Source organism: Trichoderma ghanense (genome assembly GCF_004382785.1).
Source record: "Trichoderma ghanense strain CCMA-1212 chromosome Unknown scaffold_5, whole genome shotgun sequence".
NCBI lineage: Eukaryota > Fungi > Ascomycota > Sordariomycetes > Hypocreales > Hypocreaceae > Trichoderma > Trichoderma ghanense.
This window is the reverse complement of record NW_027395668.1, coordinates 698,868-719,646: the sequence shown is the minus strand read 5'-3', so window position 1 is coordinate 719,646 and position 20,779 is coordinate 698,868. Positions and strand designations below refer to the sequence as shown.

The following is a 20,779-nucleotide window of genomic DNA, read 5'->3' as shown; positions in this document are numbered from 1 at the left end:
AGCTCTGTGCTCCCCAAAAGATACCCTGTAATGGCAATAACTGGCATGCCATTCGCCGTCTATTTCGGGCAGCAAGTGATACGGCGTGACACATCCATCGAGCGTAACAGCCTGTGACTCACATGCGAGCAATTGCACATTGAATACCGTTTGGTGTGAGAATCGCTAAGCAGTGAATGTCGTCGTCTGTCTTTGTATAAGAACTGCGAGAATATTCAAGCAAGAGGCAATATGCGCATACACCAACCAGGCATTGCGTTTGCATCCATTCTTCAAAATGGCTGAATCAAAGAACAACCGTCCCTCAAACGAGGCGGATTCCACCGACCAAAGATCTTCGATGATGGCCGACATACAAAGAGAATCCTTTGCTCAACCAAGCACAGCTCGTGATCAGACGATCAGCAGGCCTTCCGTCAAGCAACCTGATCAAGAACTACAAGACGAGGAATACCTCGAAGGCTCATTCAACATCGACGAGAGAAGGAAACGATTCGACGAAAATTCCTGTACTGTGGAAGACAAGGAGATATCCGATCTCTTCAAAAAGGGCCTGCTTGATGATGGAAGTACAGGCCCTCTAAAAGGCGACTTCACACTGAACCATCTCCCCCAGCTCAGTGGCGACGAAGCATGCAGTATCCAATGGACAACGTCCAACAAGAAGAAGCAAAAGCAGAAAACGTCGACGACCACCGGAAATGGCACCGGCCTATCCGACGATGAACTGGCCAGCGTTCTACAGGCTTGCCCGGACTTGGAGGGCTTCATCGCCAATCACTGAGCAGCAGCGGACAAGACAATGACATCTACGGCTATTTATTGGCTGAAGACTGCTGAATCCTCTTACTCACATTCCGTCCCTGGTCGATCATTTTGGATTCCAGTCAGCAAGGATAGTCTCCAGTTGCTCATGGCGAACCAGAGCCGTCTCAAACGTAGGCTGCCCCTCAAACGCTCCGTCCGCAAACTTGTCATACAACACAGCAATGCTTCGCCCGACAACCGGCAGCGCCTCCTGCCAGTCCTGCCAGCTCCAATCAACCTTCTGCACCTTGTCCGAGGCAAAGTCGTGCACCTCGATCGTTACGGGAGCGTCGTATGAGTTGGCGTGCAAGGTAGCTCCGGAGAACGCCTGCAGGCGGATCTCGCCCTTCTCGCCATTGATGGCCCATGTGAGGCCGGGCTCGCCGGGGAACGCCTGGCCGCGGCGGAAGCGGAAGAGCACGTTGGCGCCCTCGACGGCTTTTTGCGAGGCGGCGAGGGTGCCGTTGAAGATGATGAGGTCGGGGACGTCGGACTTGACTACCTCGACGACCTCCTTGGTGGCGGAGTCGCGGAGGAGGACGTTGGGGCGCTGGAGCTGGAGATGGGGTTGGATGTTCTGGAGGTCTCCGATGACAGATTGGATTTGATCAAACACTGCGGCAACTTAGCATGATGACAATAGAGTTGATGTATAAAGTCCAACTGATGGACAACTTACAATGTCCGACACCAATCGTCACAATGTTCCCGCCGACCTTCTTCTCAAGGAAGTACTTGAGACCCGGCCGCAGCGACTCCCGATCCACAGCTCCGCCGTAGGCTCTGATCTCGCTGCTGAGAATCTTGCCAATGGTTCCCTGCTCAATCAACTGTCGAACCTTGACAACAGGAGGCGCCTCCCGTCCCTGATGGCCCACGAGCGTCCGCCCACCGGCAGCCCTCGCCGCGTCCACCAGCTCCTTGGCATGAGCCACGTCCTGGGCCAGCGGCCACTCCACAAAGACGTCCTTGCCGGCCTTGACGCTGGGCAGCGCAGACGAGTGGTGGACGTCGACGCGGGTGCTGACGACGACGAGGTCAATGTCCTTGTCGTCGGCGACGGACTGGGGGTCGCCGTAGGCTTTCGTCTCGGGAGGCAGCTTGAAGACCTCGATGGCGCGCTTGGCGGCCTCGACGCTGCTGTTGCAGAGGGCTACGATCTGGTACTTTTCGCGGCCGCGGGCGGAGAGGAGGTACGGCAGGTGGGCGGCGCTGGCCCAGGACGTGATGGCGTTGCCTGAGAGGCCGATGATGGCGGTTCGGATGGGCGCCATGGTGGTGATGGCGATGGTGAGGGTGATGAGTAAGTTGTCTACAGTTGATGGATAGGCTTTATCCTTGTCTGAAAATCGTTCTGCCAAGGTCTTATATATACATGTCTCTGAGTCTCGATCTAAGATCCATCCATGGCATCTCTCCTTCCTCATCCGCAGCCTCACATGCATTGCGACTTGGGAGGGGAGATCATGCAATACATGTAACATGGAGGGTCGGAGGAGGGGCGGCCGGATTTCTAAGCAGACAGCGATTACGGATTGCGCGAGGCTCACAGGACTTCCGTGTTGCTTTGGGACTTTGGATGGGCAGGTATCATTAACTGAGGATATATGTAGCACTTGCATCATCCGTGGCCAATGAGCCTTGTGTGTTGGTTGCCATCAAGCGATTTGTCCTGGGCGGGACTCGTTGGAGTTGTTCTCAATTAGAGCGCCATCTTGCACGGGCGGAATCTTACTGGGGGTTGATTTATATACTACAATATACTTGGCCACCTATGACTTGCGTGCTAGTCAGGACCTCAAGGTGAATTTGATTTCGAAAATGTAAGATATAAAATGGACCTGATGGGATCGTTGTGAATACCCATTACAAACCTGCATCCTCCTGATGGCGGAATGATTAGGACTTTGCAAGCGCTACATAGATCCCTCAAAGTTTATAGTCTACCTGCTGCGGCTTGCTCCGACTCTACATATGAATGGGTAGGGAAAGCTTGGACAGTATACCATGAACTTAGAACTGGATTTCGGAGGTCAGAAGTGATCCTGGATTCCGACCTGGTTCAGTACTCTTGTGAATAGAGGTGTTCAGACCAAGTTGCGTACATATTGCGCGATTCTCACGATACTAATAGTCCGTGTCAGTATCGTCTGACACGCCTTCTCCGCACGCTACCGGCAGAATGAACTCGCCCGCAGCTGGGCGGCGTCGTCTTAATGAGTGCTCTTCTCTCTGAACACTGTCAATTCTGTACTGTTCGACAAACATTCTTCGAAATTCTTCATCGCTCCAACCATTGAGGTACCTGAGAATACCAAATTCTTCATCGCTCCAACCGTTGAGGTGTCTGATGATACTAAATTCTTCATCGCTCCAACCATTGAGGTGTCTGATAATACTTGATCTTCCCCGAAACCAGCTATAGGAATCTTCTCTTCTTAATTGAAACTCGAATTGAGCATCACAAATGCCGCAATGAGTTCATCTCTGCGTCTCACCAATTATGCCGCCTTCACTCGTCCCGAATCCGGCATCACCCAAATCGGCCACTTGGACGCAACGGCTGGCACCATCCAACCCCTCAAGCTCCTCTCCGGGTACCCCCTCAAGGATCTCTACCAGGTCATCGAAGCCGGTCCTTCGCAGATAGTCGCCTCGGGCTTGGCCCTGCCCCTCGCATCCGTCAAGATCCTGCCGCCCCTTGCAGGCCGCGATGTGCTGGCTGTGGGGAAGAACTACATGGAGCACGCAAAGGAGTTTAACGCCTCGGGGTTCGACAGCTCGGACAAGGTTGACAAGCCGAGCCATCCCGTCATCTTCACAAAGCGCGCGACCAGCATCATTGCGGATGGCGAGGACATTTACTCGCATCCGGAGTTTTCAAAGACGCTCGACTATGAGGGCGAAATTGGCGTCATTGTGGGCAGGGCTGGTTTTCGGATTCCCAAGGAAAAGGCCATGGAGCATGTTTGGGGGTACACGATTATCAACGATATGACGGCGAGGGAGAGGCAGCGAGATCACAAGCAGTTCTACATTGGCAAGTCTGCAGATACATTCTGCCCCATGGTAAGGAAAAAAAGAAATATCCCTGTCTTCTCGCGATTCGACTGCTTAACTTCTGCTAGGGACCTGTTGCAGTTCCCAAGGAAGACCTTCCTGCGGTGCTGCGCGTTCAGACCCATGTCAATGGCGAGCTACGCCAGGATGGAACGACTGGCGACCTCATTTTCGATATCCCTACTTTGATCAGCACGCTCTCTGAGGGACAGACGTTACTGCCAGGCGATGTGATTGCCTCTGGAACGGTTAGTTTACGCCGCTTCTCTAGTCAACTCTCTGATATCACTGACACGTTTCTTTGTAGCCTGCTGGTGTCGGCATTGGACGGAGCCCACCCGTATTCTTGAAAGAGGGCGACGAAATCACCATCACCATCCCTGGCCTTGGCACATTGAACAACATGATCACTACTGTAAACGCCACCAGCGAGCGTCTTGCTTCTCACTCTGCCTTTGGCTTTTCCAACGCCTCACGCTCCCTCAGCGGCACACCGGGACTGACCAACATCAATGGCAAGCCGCTGCATTACAAGAGACTCGGCTCCGGCCAAGACAACGTCATCTTTGTTCACGGCCTGGGCGGAACGGCGGAGTATTTCTTGCCGGTAATCTCTCAGCTGGGGCTCGACAAACGGATGACGGTGCATCTGTTTGACTTGGAGGGCCATGGACTCAGCCCTACCCATCCGTTGAGCGCCGTGAGCGTGGATTCCCTGGCAGTGGACCTTGCGGGTGTATTCTTGCACGCCGGAGTCAGAAAGTATAACCCTGCGGTGCTCGTCGCGAACTCTTTTGGCTGCATCATTGCGCTCAAGTTCATGCTCGACAATCCCGGCATGGTGCAGCAGCTTGTGCTGTTCAGCCCGCCGCCTTTCCCGCTCCCCGAGGCCCATCGCAAAGCCTGGCAGCAGACGAGTGAGCTCGCCCGCACGTCGGGGATGGAAGCGGTAGTGGATGATGTTATTCTCGAAACCACATCCGAGCATACGAGGAAGAGGAACCCTCTTGCGGTGGCGGCGATCCGGCTGAGTTTGCTGGGACAAGAGCCGGAGGCGTTTGCGAAGGCTTGCGATGCTTTTACAGGAGATGTCGAGGGAGGATTCTCGTTGGAGGGGATTGATCTGGAGTACATGGAAAAGCCTATCGAACGGACTATCATGGCGGGCGAGAACGATGTGCTTTCTACGCAAGAGGTGATTCGGGGTTATGCTGAGAAGATGATGATGGATGTTCGTTGGATTGACAATGTTGCTCAATGGGCTGTCTTTGAGGATTTGAAGCACGTATCGGAGGCTTTCCACGACTTTATATTAGCCGTGTAAGAGGATGCCGGGAGTCCTTGTATCTATATCACTTACTATATCGCAACTGTCTGATGGTCGCTTATATCAGTGGACTTATGAGGAGCAAGTACTCTACAAGTTGTTTCGACTGCTGAACGGCGGAATACCACAACGTCTGCCTAGTAATCTGGAGTTCTATTGCCCACGGCCGTTGCCTCGCTGTGATCAGCTCAGCTGGGCGCAAAGCTGAATGCCACTAATCTGCAAAGCATAACTCATCCAAGGCAAAGCAGGGGAGGAGTTGTCGAACTAATCGCGACTATTACATCACACACCACCAGAAAGCTATCATTTCAATAAATCGGGAGCTAAGGGAGCAATATAGCTCTTCCATCTGACCTATGAGATGCCATGGATAATGTCGGCGTCTGTTCATCCGTCCCGAGAGATTGGACTGGATGAATCCTTCAAGCGCTTCTCATTGCTATTCATGCGGAGCTGCTACCGTACTCCTCATTGTGCTTGACTTGCTACGTCATGACGCTGCATGCCTATCTGTGTATATCTAAGATGGAACCGTCGCCTTTCCTCAACCATCTTAATTTAATCAATTCTTTGAGCCATCTCACAGAGTCCTTCTAGTAGTTGTAGTCAGTAATTGAAGCATCATGTCCAAAATCATCACCGTCTTCGGCGCAACGGGCAACCAAGGAGGCTCCGTCGTCGAAGCCATCCTCAAAGACCCAGCTCTCTCCCGAGAATTCAAGATCCGGGCCGTCACTCGCGATGTGAACAAACCAGCGGCCCAAAAGCTCGCCTCCAAAGGCGTCGAGCTCGTCTCGGTACGCATAGCCCACCCATCCTTTCAAAGCAGTCACAACTCCCGCGATTCTTGTCCGGCCATAAGCTTCAATGTTCTCATCATCTAACACGATGATTCCAATATCAAGGCAGACATGTCCTCCTCCTCCTCCGTCGCCCCCGCCGTCCAAGACGCCCACACCGTCTTCCTCGTCACCAACTTCTGGGAGAGCATGTCCGCCGCCACCGAGATCGCGCAGGGCAAGGCCGTCGTCGACGCCAGCAAGGCCGCCGGCGTCGAGCACATCATCTTCTCGTCCCTCATCGACGCCAAAAAGGCCAGCGGCGGCCGGCTGCCCAACATCTCGCACTTTGACGGGAAAGCGCGCATCGAGGAGTACATTCGGGCCACCGACGGCGTCGCGGGCACGTTTGTCCTGCCGGGCATGTTCATGAGCGGCTTCACGACCATGATTCGCCCGAATCCGCCCTCGGAGCCGGCTGGGTATACGTTGGCTTTGCCGGTGAATCCGGATAAGGCGGAGGCGCCGTTGTTTGCTGCTGCTGAGGATATGGGTACGATACGGACTCTCTCTCTCTATTCCACTCTCTTTGAAGTTTCCTTCTTGACCTGAGTTCACAGACTGTTGACATTTGTATGACAGGCAAATTTGTAAAGGCTGCTATCAAAAACTTCCCGCTGCAGACCGGGAACCGCATCCTTGCGGCGACAGACTACTACACCATTCACCGGCTCATCTCGGAGTTCTCCGAGGTCATGGGCAAGCCCGCGCAGGCCGTGCAGATTCCAGACGACAAGTTCAAGTCGTTCCTCTCGCCGGCGGCGGCGCAGGAGCTGCTGGAGAATATGAAGCTGCTGGAAGACCCGGGCTACTATGCTGGCGAGAGTCTGGGGGCGAGTTTGGCGCTGTTGGAGGAGAAGCCGACGACGTGGAAGGAGTTTGTGGAGAAACATAAGGAGAAGTGGCTGCATTCAAGTCCTTGAGGGTTGTAGGGCCAATAAATAGTTTTACCACATGGACTTGGTTTATGTAGTCTTAATTGAGGGAACATGATCCTACTGTTGCCTGCCTCGTATGTCGAGCCGCTTATCTGCATCCTTACGCTCACATCGACATGAAGGGTCGTCAAATGATTTCATTGAGTGGAGTGTCGAGCTAGAGCTACCCATCAAACGAGTGAAGGCATCACTATCATAATATTGTGTTCGATCCATCAATCTGTTTCGCTTCATGCAGCGTTCCAAGTCACAGGATCGTAACATTTCATAGCCAAGCTGACTCAAGTGTCATCCGATATTCATACCGCGTTCAGATCATCCTTACCGTGTGTTCGTTACCAGTTCGAAGGTGGCATCAGAATGATCGGTGCATTCCGTGCCAATGCAATTTCATGCAATCAGACCCAATCGTCCAGTCTGCTGATGAGCTCCTCGACTTCGATTCCGCCAGCGTCGTCTTCATGATGACCGCCATGGCCCTTGCAAGGAGGCAGAGGCACTCGGTTGACGACATGAATGACGCCGTTCTTGGCCACGCCATTGGGGATGACAACCCGCGTAAAGCCGTTCACCTTGATCGAGGCAAAGCCAAAGATGCGGGAAATGTCCACACTGATGTGAGCTTTGCCCAGCAGCGTGGGCAGGTCGTAATGCTCGCTTCTGCTCTCATGAAGTGGCGCATTCTTCTGCTTGCTGCCCGTCTCATCGTAGAAGGCATCGGTGTAGAGCGTCGCGTTGGGCGCGATATTGTACTTGAGAATGGCCTTCAGATACTTGCGGCCCTTGTCGGTGTTGAAGAGGAAGGCGTTTGCCCTGGGCCCCAGCCAGTGGAAGGCCTCATTGGTGGGGACGAAGACGGTGCTGCCCTTGAGATTGACGCCGTGGATGAACTTGACAAAGTCCGTCTTCTCGTACGCAAGCAGCAGCGTCGAGAAGCGGTCGGGGAAGAGTGTGATAATGCGGCCAATGAACGGGGGCGGAACCAGGATGTGGTTGACGGCGTGGATGATGCCGTTCTTGGCTGCCTACATGAGTTGAAATGAAAAGGATCAGCCAGTCGATCTTTGCAACTCTTTGCACAAGGCAATTGGTGGTCTTTACGAGTACGAAAAGACGGCAGACGGGTTGGCTATTAATAGCCGGAATCGCTCAGCGTGGGGGGGGGGGGAAGAAGAGAGAAAGGGAGACACAAGGGCCAACTCACAATGTCAGCAGCAACGACTTTGCTGTAAAAGTTGAGCTTGACTCCACCAAGGCCGATGGAGGCACGAAGGCGCTGGGGCTCACCGCCGAGCAGATCCTCGTCCAGGGCCGTGGGCAGCGTCCACGAGTGCAGGATCCTGCGGGCGGGATACTCGCCGAGCCCAATGTGGTAGAGCAGGGCGTTTTCGACAAACTCCTTGCTGGGCTTCTTGTGGTCCTCGGGGATGTCGTCAAAGGCCTTGTCGATGGGCACGAAGAGCGTGTAGTTGGCCTTTGTGCTGTTGAGCACGTCGACGACGTGCGGGTGGTCGTCGACGAGCTTGGCGAACTTGGTGGTGTACTTGCTCTTGGAGATGAGCTCGTAGATGGTCAGGTCGCTGTCATGGCCGTGCGGGTGCTTGTGATGGTGATGGTCCTTGTGGTGGTGGTGGCCGTCGTCGGCGGTGCCGAGGTCGCCGGTGTAGCCCAGCCCGATGAGGTCGGCCACGGCCTGGCTGAAGTCATCGTGGATGTGGCCGCGGATGGACGAGACGGCGCTGAAGAAGCTCTCGGCCGCAGCAATGTCGTCGTCCAGGTGGTGCGGGCCCAAGGCCGTGACCCCGTCAGTCGCACCTAGGGGTGCCTGATTTGGCACGGCTGTCTCGGGCACAACCAGAGCGTGGGCTGCCCGGATAGCGGCCAGCGACAGCGTGCCAAGGGCTGCTAATTTGGCCATGGTTGAGTGTCAGATGAGATGGAGATGTAGTATCAGGTGTTGTAGTAGCACCGGCAGGAAGCTATTCAGAGCAATGCTTGGGTATGGCTATAGCTGCAGATCCAAGCTCCGTCGGGACGCTCCAGGCGGTGATGATGATGATGACGGAAGAACTGGAAAGCCATCTCTGCCCATTGCGAGTCTCTTTGCATTGGAATCTGGAACTGGGCCCAAGGTTCGGTTCGACTGGAAGAGGCAAAAAAGCTACCTTACCACAGCACATGCAAGGGGGCATCTCTACGGGGAGAGAGAGAGAGAGAGACGACACCGGGGGACCCCACCGCCAGATCTATTTCAGGTATCCGTAAGTATTCCCAGCCGCTGATGATCTGTGGCTACGGACGGCTAAGCTTTACGAAGTGGAAACGACTTGAGATGGAGGGTCTCCAAGAGCAGCTGTCGATACCGGCACGAAGCAGTATCATTCCGTAAAAGTGCAGACTCCCTGTTCGAGAAAGACTTCTTCATAGTTCAGTGTTTTGTTTGAAAGCACAGACTGAGGAGGTCCCATCTGTTTGGAAGTTCTGCAATGCTACCTTACGGTGATTGATCACTGACGTGGGCAAGGTGGGATTGCTTTGCTTCCGGATGGCGGTACACGAGCGATACCCGGGCCATAACAGCAGCACAGCAGCTGCATGTACACTGAACGCGCAATCAATTGATCCTACGACGTTATCCAAAGAGCTTCTCGAGCTGAGGTGCAGCTTGCCGTTGCACAGTCTGACGTCAAAGTCATGCTCCCGCATCATCGACCTTCTAGCAAATCGATCCCATCCGGGGCTGAGCCGCAAGCGCACAAGCTGGAAGATGCAAGATGGCAGGCAGCACAGACGGACGGGCAGTACTGGGGAGTACCGGTACTTGAATCTTCAACGTGGGGAGGGTTTTGTTTCAAAGGGTAGCATCTGACTGTAATAAGTTGTGTTTTATCATCAGCGGACATCGAAATGCCAGTGTTGGCCCCAACAGCACTTCGATCACAACCCTGGCTCTGTGATTGACTCAAGCAACTAACAGCCCTGTAAAAGGCGTCATACCAACTCACCCTCACCCCGTGTAGCGATACGCTAGAGTACTGCCAGCACCCAACCTCTTCCCACCAAAAGTGGAAAGGGGGGCGAAGCAGCTCGCTAACGTTGGTGGCGTGCCGTCCAGATTGCTGACAGGACGATGAAAAGCCTCGCCAGTGCTTACTATCTCTTGTTAGTTTGCGAGCCAGCCATGCGGCTCTAGGAAAAGCCGGTGGCTCCCCACGCCAAATCAAGCAGTTGCTGACAAGGGTTCGGTATGGGTAGCACGGAGCGGTTCAAGGTAGTAGTATTTCATATTGTTGTGCCTCCAGGGAGGGCTGAGCTTCGAGCTGGCCTTGGTTCTGGGGTTGTTCAGACCTTTTTCTCTCATTCTTCGCTCTGCTTTCGCTTAGTTACTACTCTCTGTTCTGCTTATTCCACACTTCCTCCTTCTCGAGGATTCAAGAATCAGGCCAAGTCCGGCCTCGTCATACCAACGACCAACCCGCCGTCGATGCCAGCCCAACTGCATCTTCAACCTGATGCTTGACAACTCTTACGGACCCTCCGCTAAATAAAGTAATCGATCCTTTACACCCACGCCACAGGGCTGTTCTGCGGGGCCGAATCCCAGTTATTGTCACTGCTATTCCTGTCGATGAATCCCCATTGGAACCCGAACTAGATCTGAACCAGTCCCTTTCGCTCTCACGACCGCTACTCTCGTCTCTACCTACTTCTTGCGGCACCTCCCGTTCTCTCCGTTTCTCTATCTTCCGAAGCGTTACTCTTCGAAGACTCTAGAGACCTCCCTCGACCAATGAGCCAAATGCTTCGCAAGAAAGAGGCCTTCACCCTCGTCACGCCCATCCCGGGCTTCATCCCCCGACAGCTCGCCATCGACATCCTCCACTCCCACAGCGAAGTCATCACCCTCAACCCGCTCGTCCTCGGCCACAAGCCAATCTCAGCGCCTCGCAATGCCGCCGCCGACGAGTTCTACAGCACCTGGTACGAGATCGAGGAGCGCATCCAGTTTGTGCCGGGAACGGGCAGGCTGGGCTCCAGCAAGATCAAGTTCAACGGCTGCTTCCACGACATGCCCTGGGGCCTGCAGACGCACATCTACGCGCCCATGAACATTGACCTGCGCAACACGTACCGCATCTGCGGCAACCAGCCCGGCGTCGAGCCGCCCGAGGTTCGCGAGATTGGCCTCGAGGCCCTCGGCGCCCCCTCCGACGGCCTCTACCTGCGCGAGGACATCGAGGTCAAGGCCAACATCACCATGGTCAGCTTCGTCAAGGCGCAGCTCAAGGCCGCCAACAGGGAGATGGTCCAGCGCATCATCAAGAAGGCCGAGCTGCTCGACGCCGGCGTGCTCAAGGCCATGATGGAGGACGGCAAGCTCAAGACGGTCAACCCCAACGACCGCTCAACCACGCCCGCAGTCTCCGGCATGTCGCCCCATAGCAGACAGCCCTCGGTCAACTATGGCGTTCCAGGCCAAAAGAGCGTCCAGGTGCCGCCAAACTACTCCCCGGCCTATCCTCACTACGCGTATCCCGCTCCTCAGCCTTCGCCAACCGCGCAGATGTACGACCCTCGTCAGTCAGTCTACTCTCCCGCGCCTCAGCCGGGCATGTACGCTCCACCGCCGATTCCGCCCAAGGAGCAGATGGTCATCATGGAACTACCGGGCGACTATCCTCCCCAGTTTGCCCAGCCCGCTCAAGGTCAAGGTCTCTATCCTTCACCGCTTCCCAGTCCGGGATATCGCCCGGCCTCGGCTTCTTCCTCCGATCCCCGGTGGTCTCAAGGTCAGCCAAGCCCGTCTCTGCTCAACCCGCACAGGATGAGTTCCGGCTCTACAAGCAGCGCCGGTCAGCACCACGGCTTCGTGAATGAGCTTTCAGCACACCCGGAAAAGTCAGAATATTAGATGCGTTCGAAAGCGCTTGAGACGCCGAATCTCTGTCTGGTGGTGATGGGCGATATAGAGGGATGAGAGTCATCCAGTAATCAAGGACGAGAAGAAGCGCGGCCACAAATGGGGCCTGTCATTCTTGGAAACGAATACGGAAAAGAGTTCAAAAGGAAATTCACGTTCACACTGAAGATGAAAGAGTTTGGATGCATTCTACGACAAGCCAATGTTGTGTGGCATTGGCAATCTTTTACCTTTTCTCATGTCTCGTGTGTTCTTATCTTTCTCTGCTTCTTGTGTATATAGATACCCCGAGCGGTATTTCTTTTGTACTGCCTTTATTTTGGGAGACACTTTGGGAACGATAGTACGGAACTTGGAATACCACTTTGCGCTTCTTTTGTTCTTCATGATACCCTTTGAGGCTTGATGGCCTGAATGTCAATGACTTTTCAGATGTGCTTCGATTGTATTCTTCTTTGTCGCCCTCATATGGCTTTGTTCTTCGGTCCTTGGCTTAAAGGACCGCCAGTATAGATACAGCAACTATTACCATGGACACACCCATCATCACATTCTTGGCTACGACATGCCCGTCGCTCGTTGAAGCTGCTGTTGATGGTCCGGTTGCTGAAGAGGAAGTGAGCGACGTGAATGAAGTGGTCGTCGTTGCAGGTGACGAACTCGATGACTCTTCTGGGCGAAAGGGAGGCGATGAGATCACTGCTGGCGTGGAAGCTGTGCTGGCGACAGACTCGGAAGGGGTATCCTGCGGTGACGTGGAAGCCGAGGTCGGCGCCTCTGTCTGTGTCTCTGCAGCCGTTGAAGCAACAGTTCCCTCAGCACCCGTCTCGGAGCTCAGGGCCACAGACGAAGCCGTGCTCCGAACCCGAGTCGTTGAGGTCGTCTGCGCAATGCTTCCGGTCCTGGTTGTTCCAGTCGTCGTGCTTCCATTACCATCAGCCTTCTGACAATACTGCTTGAAGCCATTCTGAAAACACTCCTCCCCAGCATGACAATACCCCCCGTCCGAGCAGCACACAGCCCCCTCAGGCATGCACAACTTCTCGCCGCAGGGCACCTCGCCCAAGTCACAGGTGATTTCGTCGCCGCAGGTGTGTCCGATGGGGCAACAGCCGTCGACGACGCAGGCGTTGCCCTGCTTGCAGTATCCGAGGCCGTCGGGGCAGCACTCGGCTCGCGGGGGCATGCAGCCCGCGTTGCAGGTGAGTTCTCCGGGGCGGCATTGGGCGGCAATGACGATGGCGGAGAGGGATTGGGGGGGAGATGTCGGGGATGCTTGCGCGAGGAGGCGGAAGGGAGGGTTGTGTGGGATGAGGGTTGTGGCGGCGAGGGGGGTTGGGGAGAGGATGAGGAGAAGGTAGAGAGAGTGGAGGGAGAATCTGGTGGCGGAGTTGGACATCATCGTCTTTTGATGGGGCTGAGTGTTGTTATCGAAGTGCTGAGGATACTGGAATTCTGTATGAACGTCGACAGACTTTCTAGGGTCTATAAAGATCCATATCATAGCCGTCCTTCATCCTTCCGAGGAATTCAGTGCCTTCTTATAAGCACCCGCTTGCAGGCGCAACCCGCCAACCTCATCTCTCGCAATATGCATACACAGTTGGGCCGAGACAAAACACAGCAATATAACACACCACACCGGCCCTGAGCCGCATCATCACAGCCAGCTCTCGCTCAGCTCGTCTTGGCATGCATACGAAGCGATCAACTGGCCGGCGCTATCAACTGCGCTCTGCCTTTACCCTCTTCTTCCGGTTGGGACAACCACCGACTCAGCTCATTTATGCGGTCTCGCTGTGTGCCTAATCTACATTTGCATGTAATTATGCCTAACCTTTGGTGCTGGTGGTTGTCGAAAATAAGTGAAAAATTAAGCTTGTGAGGGGTGACTCGACAGGGGACTCGGCCGTTTATGAGACGCATTGCCGTTCTAGGCACTTGGAGAATTACCGCGTGATGCTGCTTGCATTTGATTGGGGATTCACGGGGCTTTTCAGCCAACTGGCATCTAGAAGTTGCCCAATGCTTGATTTCTCGCCCTATCGCAGCGTATTGATATATGTAGCACCCAATCTCTCGGTAAGATGTTGTGGGTGCATGCTTTTGCCGAGCATCGGCAACTTGACCCTTGGCTGCATACAATATGTAAAGGGCCAGAATCGGGGACAAGAACGGAATGACCATTTACTGATGTTCAAATTACTATTGAAAGCTCCAGTTTCTTCTCTGCTTCACCAACCATCTAGTCAGTCACCCTACGACAAGTCCAATGAAAAGAGGAAGTAACCTCAATGCTATAGCGGGCATCTATAGCCTTGAATGCTCACTTGAACAAGTCTGATGAAAGGGATTCAGTAATTACCTACAAGTACGAGGCCATCGTGATACCGGAGTCGTATGACACGACCGGCCTCACAAGATGGCGGTTGTGATTCGACGATAGTGCAGTAATATATAATCTCTAAGTGAGCTTGTATATGAATTTACTCTTCCCTTCGTTGTTACTAGCAGTGATAATATTCTTTCAGCATCTCATTAACGCTTGATATAATTCGCTCGCTATCTTCTCGTGTCATAAAGTTGGTTCCATGCAGCCATCAACACCTATGTATGTGCAGTTACTCCATAGGCACCTCATTGTAGCTACATGTACGACACTACTTCGAACACTAATCATCTTCTTACCTTAGAGAAAGCTTTCTTTCCGTATGTCGATATCATATACATACATATCCCGAGGCATGATCAACCTGTGAATTGGGAACGTGATGAATAGCAAAGAATGCCCACAAACCAGCTTCACTTTTCTGCCACATTTAGACCGGGCTAGATAAGGACATTGTTATATTGTCTCCATTTCGATAGCTTTGGTTTAGTTTGGAAGCTCGGTGTGTTTGTCAATTCATTCAGAGGTGACAACAACGTCCAGTTTAGCAACATCTAGATATTCACAATGGTACGATACGACTTGGCAATTCACACCATAATGAGAAGAAGAGAATCTCATTTAGCATCTAATGAGAAGCAACAGCAAAAAGGAAAACATACAACAGCCGGTGTTCGCCAGTGGTCACCCACCTGACTACTAATCTGCCGGTTAGTGGCTTGTCTATGGGGGAGCAGACGGGACCCCGAATTTTCCACTACCTATGGTCGTATGTGCTTGGAAGGCGAGCTCAACCGCTTCATGTGCCTAGTAGATCTGTGAGCAGAGGGTTGGGAATTGAAAGGAAGAAAGGGGGAGGCTTGATGAGCCATGAGCGGATGGTAGGGCTGAGGCGTTGGGATGGACAAACGAGGAGGGTGATTTGGTTCACAGCAACGAACACCACACCCTACGCTAAGAAGCCAATCAGGGGCCTTGCTGTCGATATTCAATGCATCTCTCCTGTTGGTTATCTAGTAAAACCCCTGTTGGTACCTCGACTGGGTCCTCGTGGGTGGGATTCGGCTCATAGATGCCGAGAGACCAACCTCGAGCAGCCCTACGTGGATCTATCCATCTAAATACAGTAGATGGAGCTTCCTAGAGGGATGGTAAGGCTCCAACCAGATTACAGCCCCGGCATGGATCCTCAGCTCAACCAATAACCAAAGAGGCTTCATGCCTCTTTACCAACCTATGCTGGTATAAGGGTCTTTTCCTAAATCTTGGCGGCCAACCGAGATTCAAAGTCTACATTGTGTGCCATCTGGATTCCGATACCGTCCTGCCACCGTGGGGGCTGCATCTGCAGCTACCTAGGGGAGTGTTATAGAGGCATCAAAAGCTTCTTTTGGTGTGGTGATCGCGGGGGTTTCAAGCTTTTGTCGAAGAACCCGCGAGTAATCAGCAGCCAGGGGCTTTCTTTCGAAAATTAATGATACGGCTACAGACTCCTCATATCCGCTTTCCATAGGTTCTGTATTTTACCCCTCGTACGTTTCAAAACCCTGGTTGTCGTTATATCGAAACCGCTCAGCCCAGTTTCGCAATTTCCCAAAGTCTCGACACTGATGCGGCGTCCCATAACCATCCACTCCCTTTCTGGGTGCCGCAGTGTCAAAGCTCGGTTTGAATGGCTCCAGCGTGGAGTCTGATGCGCATATGATGCTCTCTCTGAGATAGTCCAAGCAGTGGAGTGTGTGGGAGTGCGGCTCGGTGATGTTGGCTGCCAAGGCCTCGAAGAGGTCGGACTGGAGTAGATACTGCGAGGATTATGAGTTCAGCTTTGTCATGAAGCACTACAAGTAAATCTATTGCAGATGAAAGTGACGTACCAGGCAATGCAGTTGGTGAAATACAGCGACAGAAAACCGTCCTGTGCCATCTGTGCTGGTGCCTTGGACATAGTCGGGCACCGGGCCTGCAGCCTGTATGTTCTTTATTAAGACGTATCCTTTTCCCTCTGTATGCCTATTCGTTAGTACGTTGTGTCATGGTTCATGAGAATGAGAAGTTGCGATTCACTTGGAAATAGGTTCATCCACGCTGCGTGACCATTTTCCGTTCGTGGGTCATCATACACCCTTTCGGGCATAAACGCCTTGTGTATTGGCCCAACTGAAACTCTCAATTAGCAGAGACACAGGAGATCTCATGATAGTAGTTCGTCTTACGAGGAGGAATATCCAGTCCGGGAAGGAATTTTACGTCTTCCCTTGTACCGGCTTTCGGCTGCACTGCCTTCCACACAATGAGGCTCACTGCAACGGAAATCACTGAGCTCAGCAAAGCGACGAGGGCAAATTGAATCCAGGTGAGATTTGCCCTCCTCTTCTCCATCCGCTGGAGAGGGGGACCCTCACTCTTGGAGCCCAACAGCGTGTCTTCATCTTCTGAACCAGAGCTTCGCCGAGACATGATGCCGCTTCACCCTTAGACCATAAAAGCTCAGAGGATCCTCAGTCTCATAACCTCAAACGTCTTCTACCATCGACCTCACGTGCCAAGCACCGTCGGAGATATTACTATGTATGTGATCTTGTAGTAAGCGCATCATCAGCTGGAGCTTCGGCCAAGAAAGGAAGCTGGTTGTAAACACCTACCGAGGGGTGAATCTGGGGACCCTCTTCTGGCTTACACCGGCGTCGTTTGTCCTGCAGATACAAAAGTTCTGGCAAACGCCTGGGAGAGAACCACGCCTGCATTAGTGGCGGGTAGAACCTTGGATTAACGTGCAGTTTCTCCCAAGATTTCGGACTATCGTAGCACTCGTGTAAGTGTGTTTTGCCAACGGAACGATAATCTTCGCCCCAGAGGTCATTGGTTGATGTCGAGACTAGCAAAAGTGCGCCTTGACTACAAGGACTTTATGGGGGCAACGCCAGGAGCAGATCCATCAACGGCTACAGTAAGATGTGTGTTACTGTATTACCAGTTTTCAACTTTGATCAGAACCTGCAACCCTGCATCATCTTACAGCATCTGCATGTAGTGCTGAACACCATACATGATTCGTCTCTTATCCTCGTACAAAGTCTTGGTTGTCCCGACTAGCCCGCTCCTACGGCGCAATATCAAGAATCTTGTCACCCTCTCGCAACTCCACCACCAAGTCCTCAAGCGTCTGATGTGTCTGAACCCACTCTCTGACTGGCTCCCAGTCGATGCACTTGTGGTTCGTGTTGAAGTCGACAAAAGATCCGTCCACCCCTTGAGCCGGGTCCTTTACCCAATACTGGCCAAACACCCCCAAGTCGGGCTTACACTGGATGACTTGCCGAAGCATGTCGATGCAGTGCGCTACGTGCTTGGAAATGGTTTCCTCGTCCTTGCCAAGGTGGCGCCCTGGAAAATCGGGACTGGAGTAGTAGTCGTAATTGAAGAAGACTGCCTTGCGGATCATGTTGAGGCAGTGCAGGTGGTGGTTGAATTCGAACAAAACCGGGAAGTCGCCGGAAGGGGTTTTGAGATGGTCTGGACTGATGCCCGCGCGGATTGCTTGAGGCTTGGACAATACCAGGGGCTTTGACGTGGTGCCGAGGCCTTCCCATGCTGCGTCTACCTCTGGCGAGGGAGGAAGACGGAAGACAGAGGTTGAGTTGGCGAGAAATGTTCCATCGTAAAGAACAGAATGATAGTGGATTGGAATATCGATGGGAGTAGCTGAAAAGCAATTTAGCTGATTGGCCTCATAAGAGAGCGTAAGGAAAGTTGACTTACGGTTCTGTTGCGTGTGCCGTACGCATGCTGCATCAAGGTATGGAGCTCTGTGGATGTAGAGGTACGTCAAGACATGAGATCCCAGAGAGAGCCCAAGCAGCAGGATTAGAGAATACATTAGTATATCACGCCGCCGTCGTTGGCCTTGTGGCTCTTCCTTTGGGTGTTTTGAGATACCCAAGAAGGGATCAGACTCTTCAAGAGAGCTGTCATCTCGGTCTCTCTGCGCTTCCATCTCGATGAACTTGCGAGCGATTCCAATGACAGTTGCGAGTTATCGTGTTTCTGTCTGAACCCGTAGATTTGAATCAAAGGCTCTCTGATCACCCAAGTATTCTTGTTGACAAAAGATCCAGTAGTGTGGACCGACGGATTAGTCCCTCGTTCCCGCGTGTCATCGTTTATGCATACTCAGTGGTACATGTTGTCGACTCCCACTTCAACTGCGGTATCATGCATACGGCTTTGCTGGGATCCCTCATATGGTATCTGCAGATGGTCATACAAATCGACGTTTAGGCATACCGATCTTTCTCACCTTCTAATTGGAGAATGTCAGCGCCTTGTGCGGGCAAGCCCACGGATTCCGGGCTTTTCACCTTGGCAAGACGGAACACCTTCTACAAGTTGCAAAGCCATGATGGGCAGACCTAGTTACTGTTACCCACATTCTATATGATTAGCTGTGAGGTTTCCACTGGCTGCTAAGGTTGGTGGTCATATACAAGTAGCACATGTAATCGTAAGGCGTAGTAAGATCCCAGAATGTTAAAGGAAGGCCAATGCCACCCTAAACGCTTCCATCCGATTGTGTCTCATACAAGGCATTCTACCGTCAAATATCTTCTTGATTCCCCATCACTACACAAATCAAGATGAAGTCTTCTGTTCTTCTCAGCTGCATCGCCTTCGCAGCTTCGGTGACTGCTGCTCCCGTCCCTGTACGTTTCTTCTCGTCAACTTCTCCGTGGTCCAGGTCCTCAAGTACTTACACGTAACTCTAGGACTCTGACATCGTTGCGAGCTACCAATGGAAGAAGGACACTGCCACCAATGACGGCGTTGCCAGCTACCAGTGGAAGAAGGATACCGAGAGCACTGACGGCGTTGCCAGCTACCAGTGGAAGAAGGATACCGAGAGCACTGACGGCGTTGCCAGCTACCAGTGGAAGAAGGATACCGAGAGCACCGATGGTGTTGCAAGCTACGAGTGGAAGAAGGAGAAAAGAGACACTGCCAGCACTGACGCTGTTGCTAGCTACCAGTGGAAGAAGGAGTAAATAGCACTCGAAGGTCTACCTAACACGATTTCAAAGTGGCCATTTGTCACGTTCTTGCTTGGGCCTGGTGAAGCGTCAAGGCCTTGTTGAATCAGATTTTTTAAGCAGGAAACATGGCAAGAGTAATACTCCATACAGTCTAAGGCTCATATCTGCGCAGTGCGGAATGCTGGTTGCTCGACTACAAATCAATCTCAGCGCAATAGCTCGCCGTCTTTCAGCGTTGTGTCTCGAGCTCACCGCATGTGTTGTCACTTCCAGTTTCTCATTGTGTAATGTTGCCTGTACGTGGCAAGCCAGCGTCTGGTTCTTTTGTTCTTCCAACCCCAAGGCCAGCATCAACCTTGTCAGCCCGTCCCTAACTGCACGGAGTAGCTAGCCCGTCACTTGTGGGATAAAGAACGGAAGGATTGCCAGATTGATCCATTGTGAGCGAGGGGTCGTCTGACTGGGCTGCAGTCATGGTGGGTTGGCATCCTAATCGCAATCCTCCGTACCGGGGATGCAATTGATATCTCCAGAAAAGGACATGGGACCCCATAGACTAGACGGAGAGAGACAAATGAATCGACAAATAAACGGGAGTTGACACTAAGCTTAAACCTGTAGTTTAGTGGCAATTTGCAGGTGGCCTCGATAACTTTCCTCCGGCGTTCATGATGGTTGGGGGATTAGGGGAGAGAAGTTGCACGCCAAGCAATGGAGCCAAGAACATATCGGGGTAGCATACTCCGTACAGCGTAAACTCAAAGCAGTATTACTTCGTACAGGCAGTGATGATATACGGATGTAAATTAGGGCTCGTTGTCAAGGTATGAGATTTGTACTGAGTGTTTGATATTACGTGATAAAAGATGCTGCCCTTCTCTGGCCCCTTGTCTCATCCCCCAAGTGCCACACAGCCAGGAAGGAGCGTGTAGTCTGATCGGTGATGCCACCAGAAGCTCAATCCGAAGGATCTAAGCCGCATGTATCCGAAATCCTTACGATAAGCTTAGTTGCACTGACTGATCCATTTAACCGTGCGAGTGTGTCTTCCGATCCATACAATCCGCCTGGCACGACTTCGTGGGGATGGGACTTGAACCAGTCTTCCATTGAGTCCCCTCCACAAGCTTCGGCATAACGCCTGTGAAATGTTTTAGTTCGGCTCTCCCATTCTTGAAGCCCTTTTTAACCAGATCTACCTAGCTGGTCTCAACCGCTGAGTTGATACGGGTATTTCCCTCAGGGACTGACTGAGTCGGCCCGGGTCGGCAAGCCCGCGCCGTTGAAGGACTTTCTCGCCATCACGTGCGAAGAAGCTCACTTCAAACCTTTGCTCTCTTATACTCGTATCAAAAAGGACTTGGGCTACAATCCTACTCCGTGCGATCATATAAGATCTCGACGATCTTACTGTTCTTCTAAGCAGCATCGTCAGTGCAACGCCGTTCAACGTTACAACAATGGATAT

General features: G+C 52.7%; 10 protein-coding genes across 10 annotated transcripts; 5 read left to right on the top strand and 5 right to left on the bottom strand.

The window, feature by feature from the left end:
• Positions 1–277: 277 nt before the first annotated feature.
• On the top strand, positions 278–784 carry CCMA1212_005189 (uncharacterized protein; the record flags this gene model as incomplete). Its single annotated transcript, XM_073702460.1, has 1 exon — positions 278–784. The coding sequence occupies one exon, from the start codon at positions 278–280 to the stop codon at positions 782–784; it is 507 nt and encodes a 168-aa protein (XP_073559122.1).
• An 87-nt stretch (positions 785–871) lies between these two features.
• On the bottom strand, positions 872–2,252 carry CCMA1212_005188 (Galactose/lactose metabolism regulatory protein GAL80; the record flags this gene model as incomplete). The annotated part of the gene is made up of 3 exons (XM_073702459.1): positions 872–1,422; positions 1,487–2,171; positions 2,247–2,252. The coding sequence occupies 3 exons, from the start codon at positions 2,250–2,252 to the stop codon at positions 872–874; spliced, it is 1,242 nt and encodes a 413-aa protein (XP_073558807.1).
• A 1,030-nt stretch (positions 2,253–3,282) lies between these two features.
• Positions 3,283–5,191, top strand: CCMA1212_005187 (Uncharacterized protein; the record flags this gene model as incomplete). The annotated part of the gene is made up of 3 exons (XM_073702458.1): positions 3,283–3,876; positions 3,936–4,115; positions 4,175–5,191. 3 exons carry the CDS (start codon positions 3,283–3,285, stop codon positions 5,189–5,191), a joined length of 1,791 nt encoding a protein of 596 aa, XP_073558811.1.
• Positions 5,192–5,820: 629 nt separating this feature from the next.
• On the top strand, positions 5,821–6,959 carry CCMA1212_005186 (NmrA-like family domain-containing protein 1; the record flags this gene model as incomplete). Its single annotated transcript, XM_073702457.1, has 3 exons — positions 5,821–5,994; positions 6,103–6,529; positions 6,619–6,959. The coding sequence occupies 3 exons, from the start codon at positions 5,821–5,823 to the stop codon at positions 6,957–6,959; spliced, it is 942 nt and encodes a 313-aa protein (XP_073558810.1).
• A 413-nt stretch (positions 6,960–7,372) lies between these two features.
• CCMA1212_005185 (uncharacterized protein) lies at positions 7,373–8,892 on the bottom strand (the record flags this gene model as incomplete). The annotated part of the gene is made up of 2 exons (XM_073702456.1): positions 7,373–7,999; positions 8,179–8,892. 2 exons carry the CDS (start codon positions 8,890–8,892, stop codon positions 7,373–7,375), a joined length of 1,341 nt encoding a protein of 446 aa, XP_073559123.1.
• Positions 8,893–10,764: 1,872 nt separating this feature from the next.
• CCMA1212_005184 (uncharacterized protein) lies at positions 10,765–11,886 on the top strand (the record flags this gene model as incomplete). The annotated part of the gene is made up of 1 exon (XM_073702455.1): positions 10,765–11,886. One exon carries the CDS (start codon positions 10,765–10,767, stop codon positions 11,884–11,886), a length of 1,122 nt encoding a protein of 373 aa, XP_073558812.1.
• A 502-nt stretch (positions 11,887–12,388) lies between these two features.
• Positions 12,389–13,294, bottom strand: CCMA1212_005182 (uncharacterized protein; the record flags this gene model as incomplete). Its single annotated transcript, XM_073702454.1, has 1 exon — positions 12,389–13,294. The coding sequence occupies one exon, from the start codon at positions 13,292–13,294 to the stop codon at positions 12,389–12,391; it is 906 nt and encodes a 301-aa protein (XP_073558808.1).
• Positions 13,295–15,807: 2,513 nt separating this feature from the next.
• Positions 15,808–16,748, bottom strand: CCMA1212_005180 (uncharacterized protein; the record flags this gene model as incomplete). The annotated part of the gene is given in 4 exon segments (XM_073702453.1): positions 15,808–16,086; positions 16,159–16,294; positions 16,309–16,441; positions 16,498–16,748. 4 exon segments carry the CDS (start codon positions 16,739–16,741, stop codon positions 15,808–15,810), a joined length of 792 nt encoding a protein of 263 aa, XP_073558809.1. The 5' UTR covers positions 16,742–16,748.
• A 636-nt stretch (positions 16,749–17,384) lies between these two features.
• On the bottom strand, positions 17,385–18,278 carry CCMA1212_005179 (uncharacterized protein; the record flags this gene model as incomplete). The annotated part of the gene is made up of 2 exons (XM_073702452.1): positions 17,385–17,986; positions 18,044–18,278. The coding sequence occupies 2 exons, from the start codon at positions 18,276–18,278 to the stop codon at positions 17,385–17,387; spliced, it is 837 nt and encodes a 278-aa protein (XP_073559155.1).
• Positions 18,279–18,918: 640 nt separating this feature from the next.
• CCMA1212_005178 (uncharacterized protein) lies at positions 18,919–19,323 on the top strand (the record flags this gene model as incomplete). Its single annotated transcript, XM_073702451.1, has 2 exons — positions 18,919–18,984; positions 19,048–19,323. The coding sequence occupies 2 exons, from the start codon at positions 18,919–18,921 to the stop codon at positions 19,321–19,323; spliced, it is 342 nt and encodes a 113-aa protein (XP_073559206.1).
• Between the last annotated feature and the right edge of the window lie 1,456 nt (positions 19,324–20,779).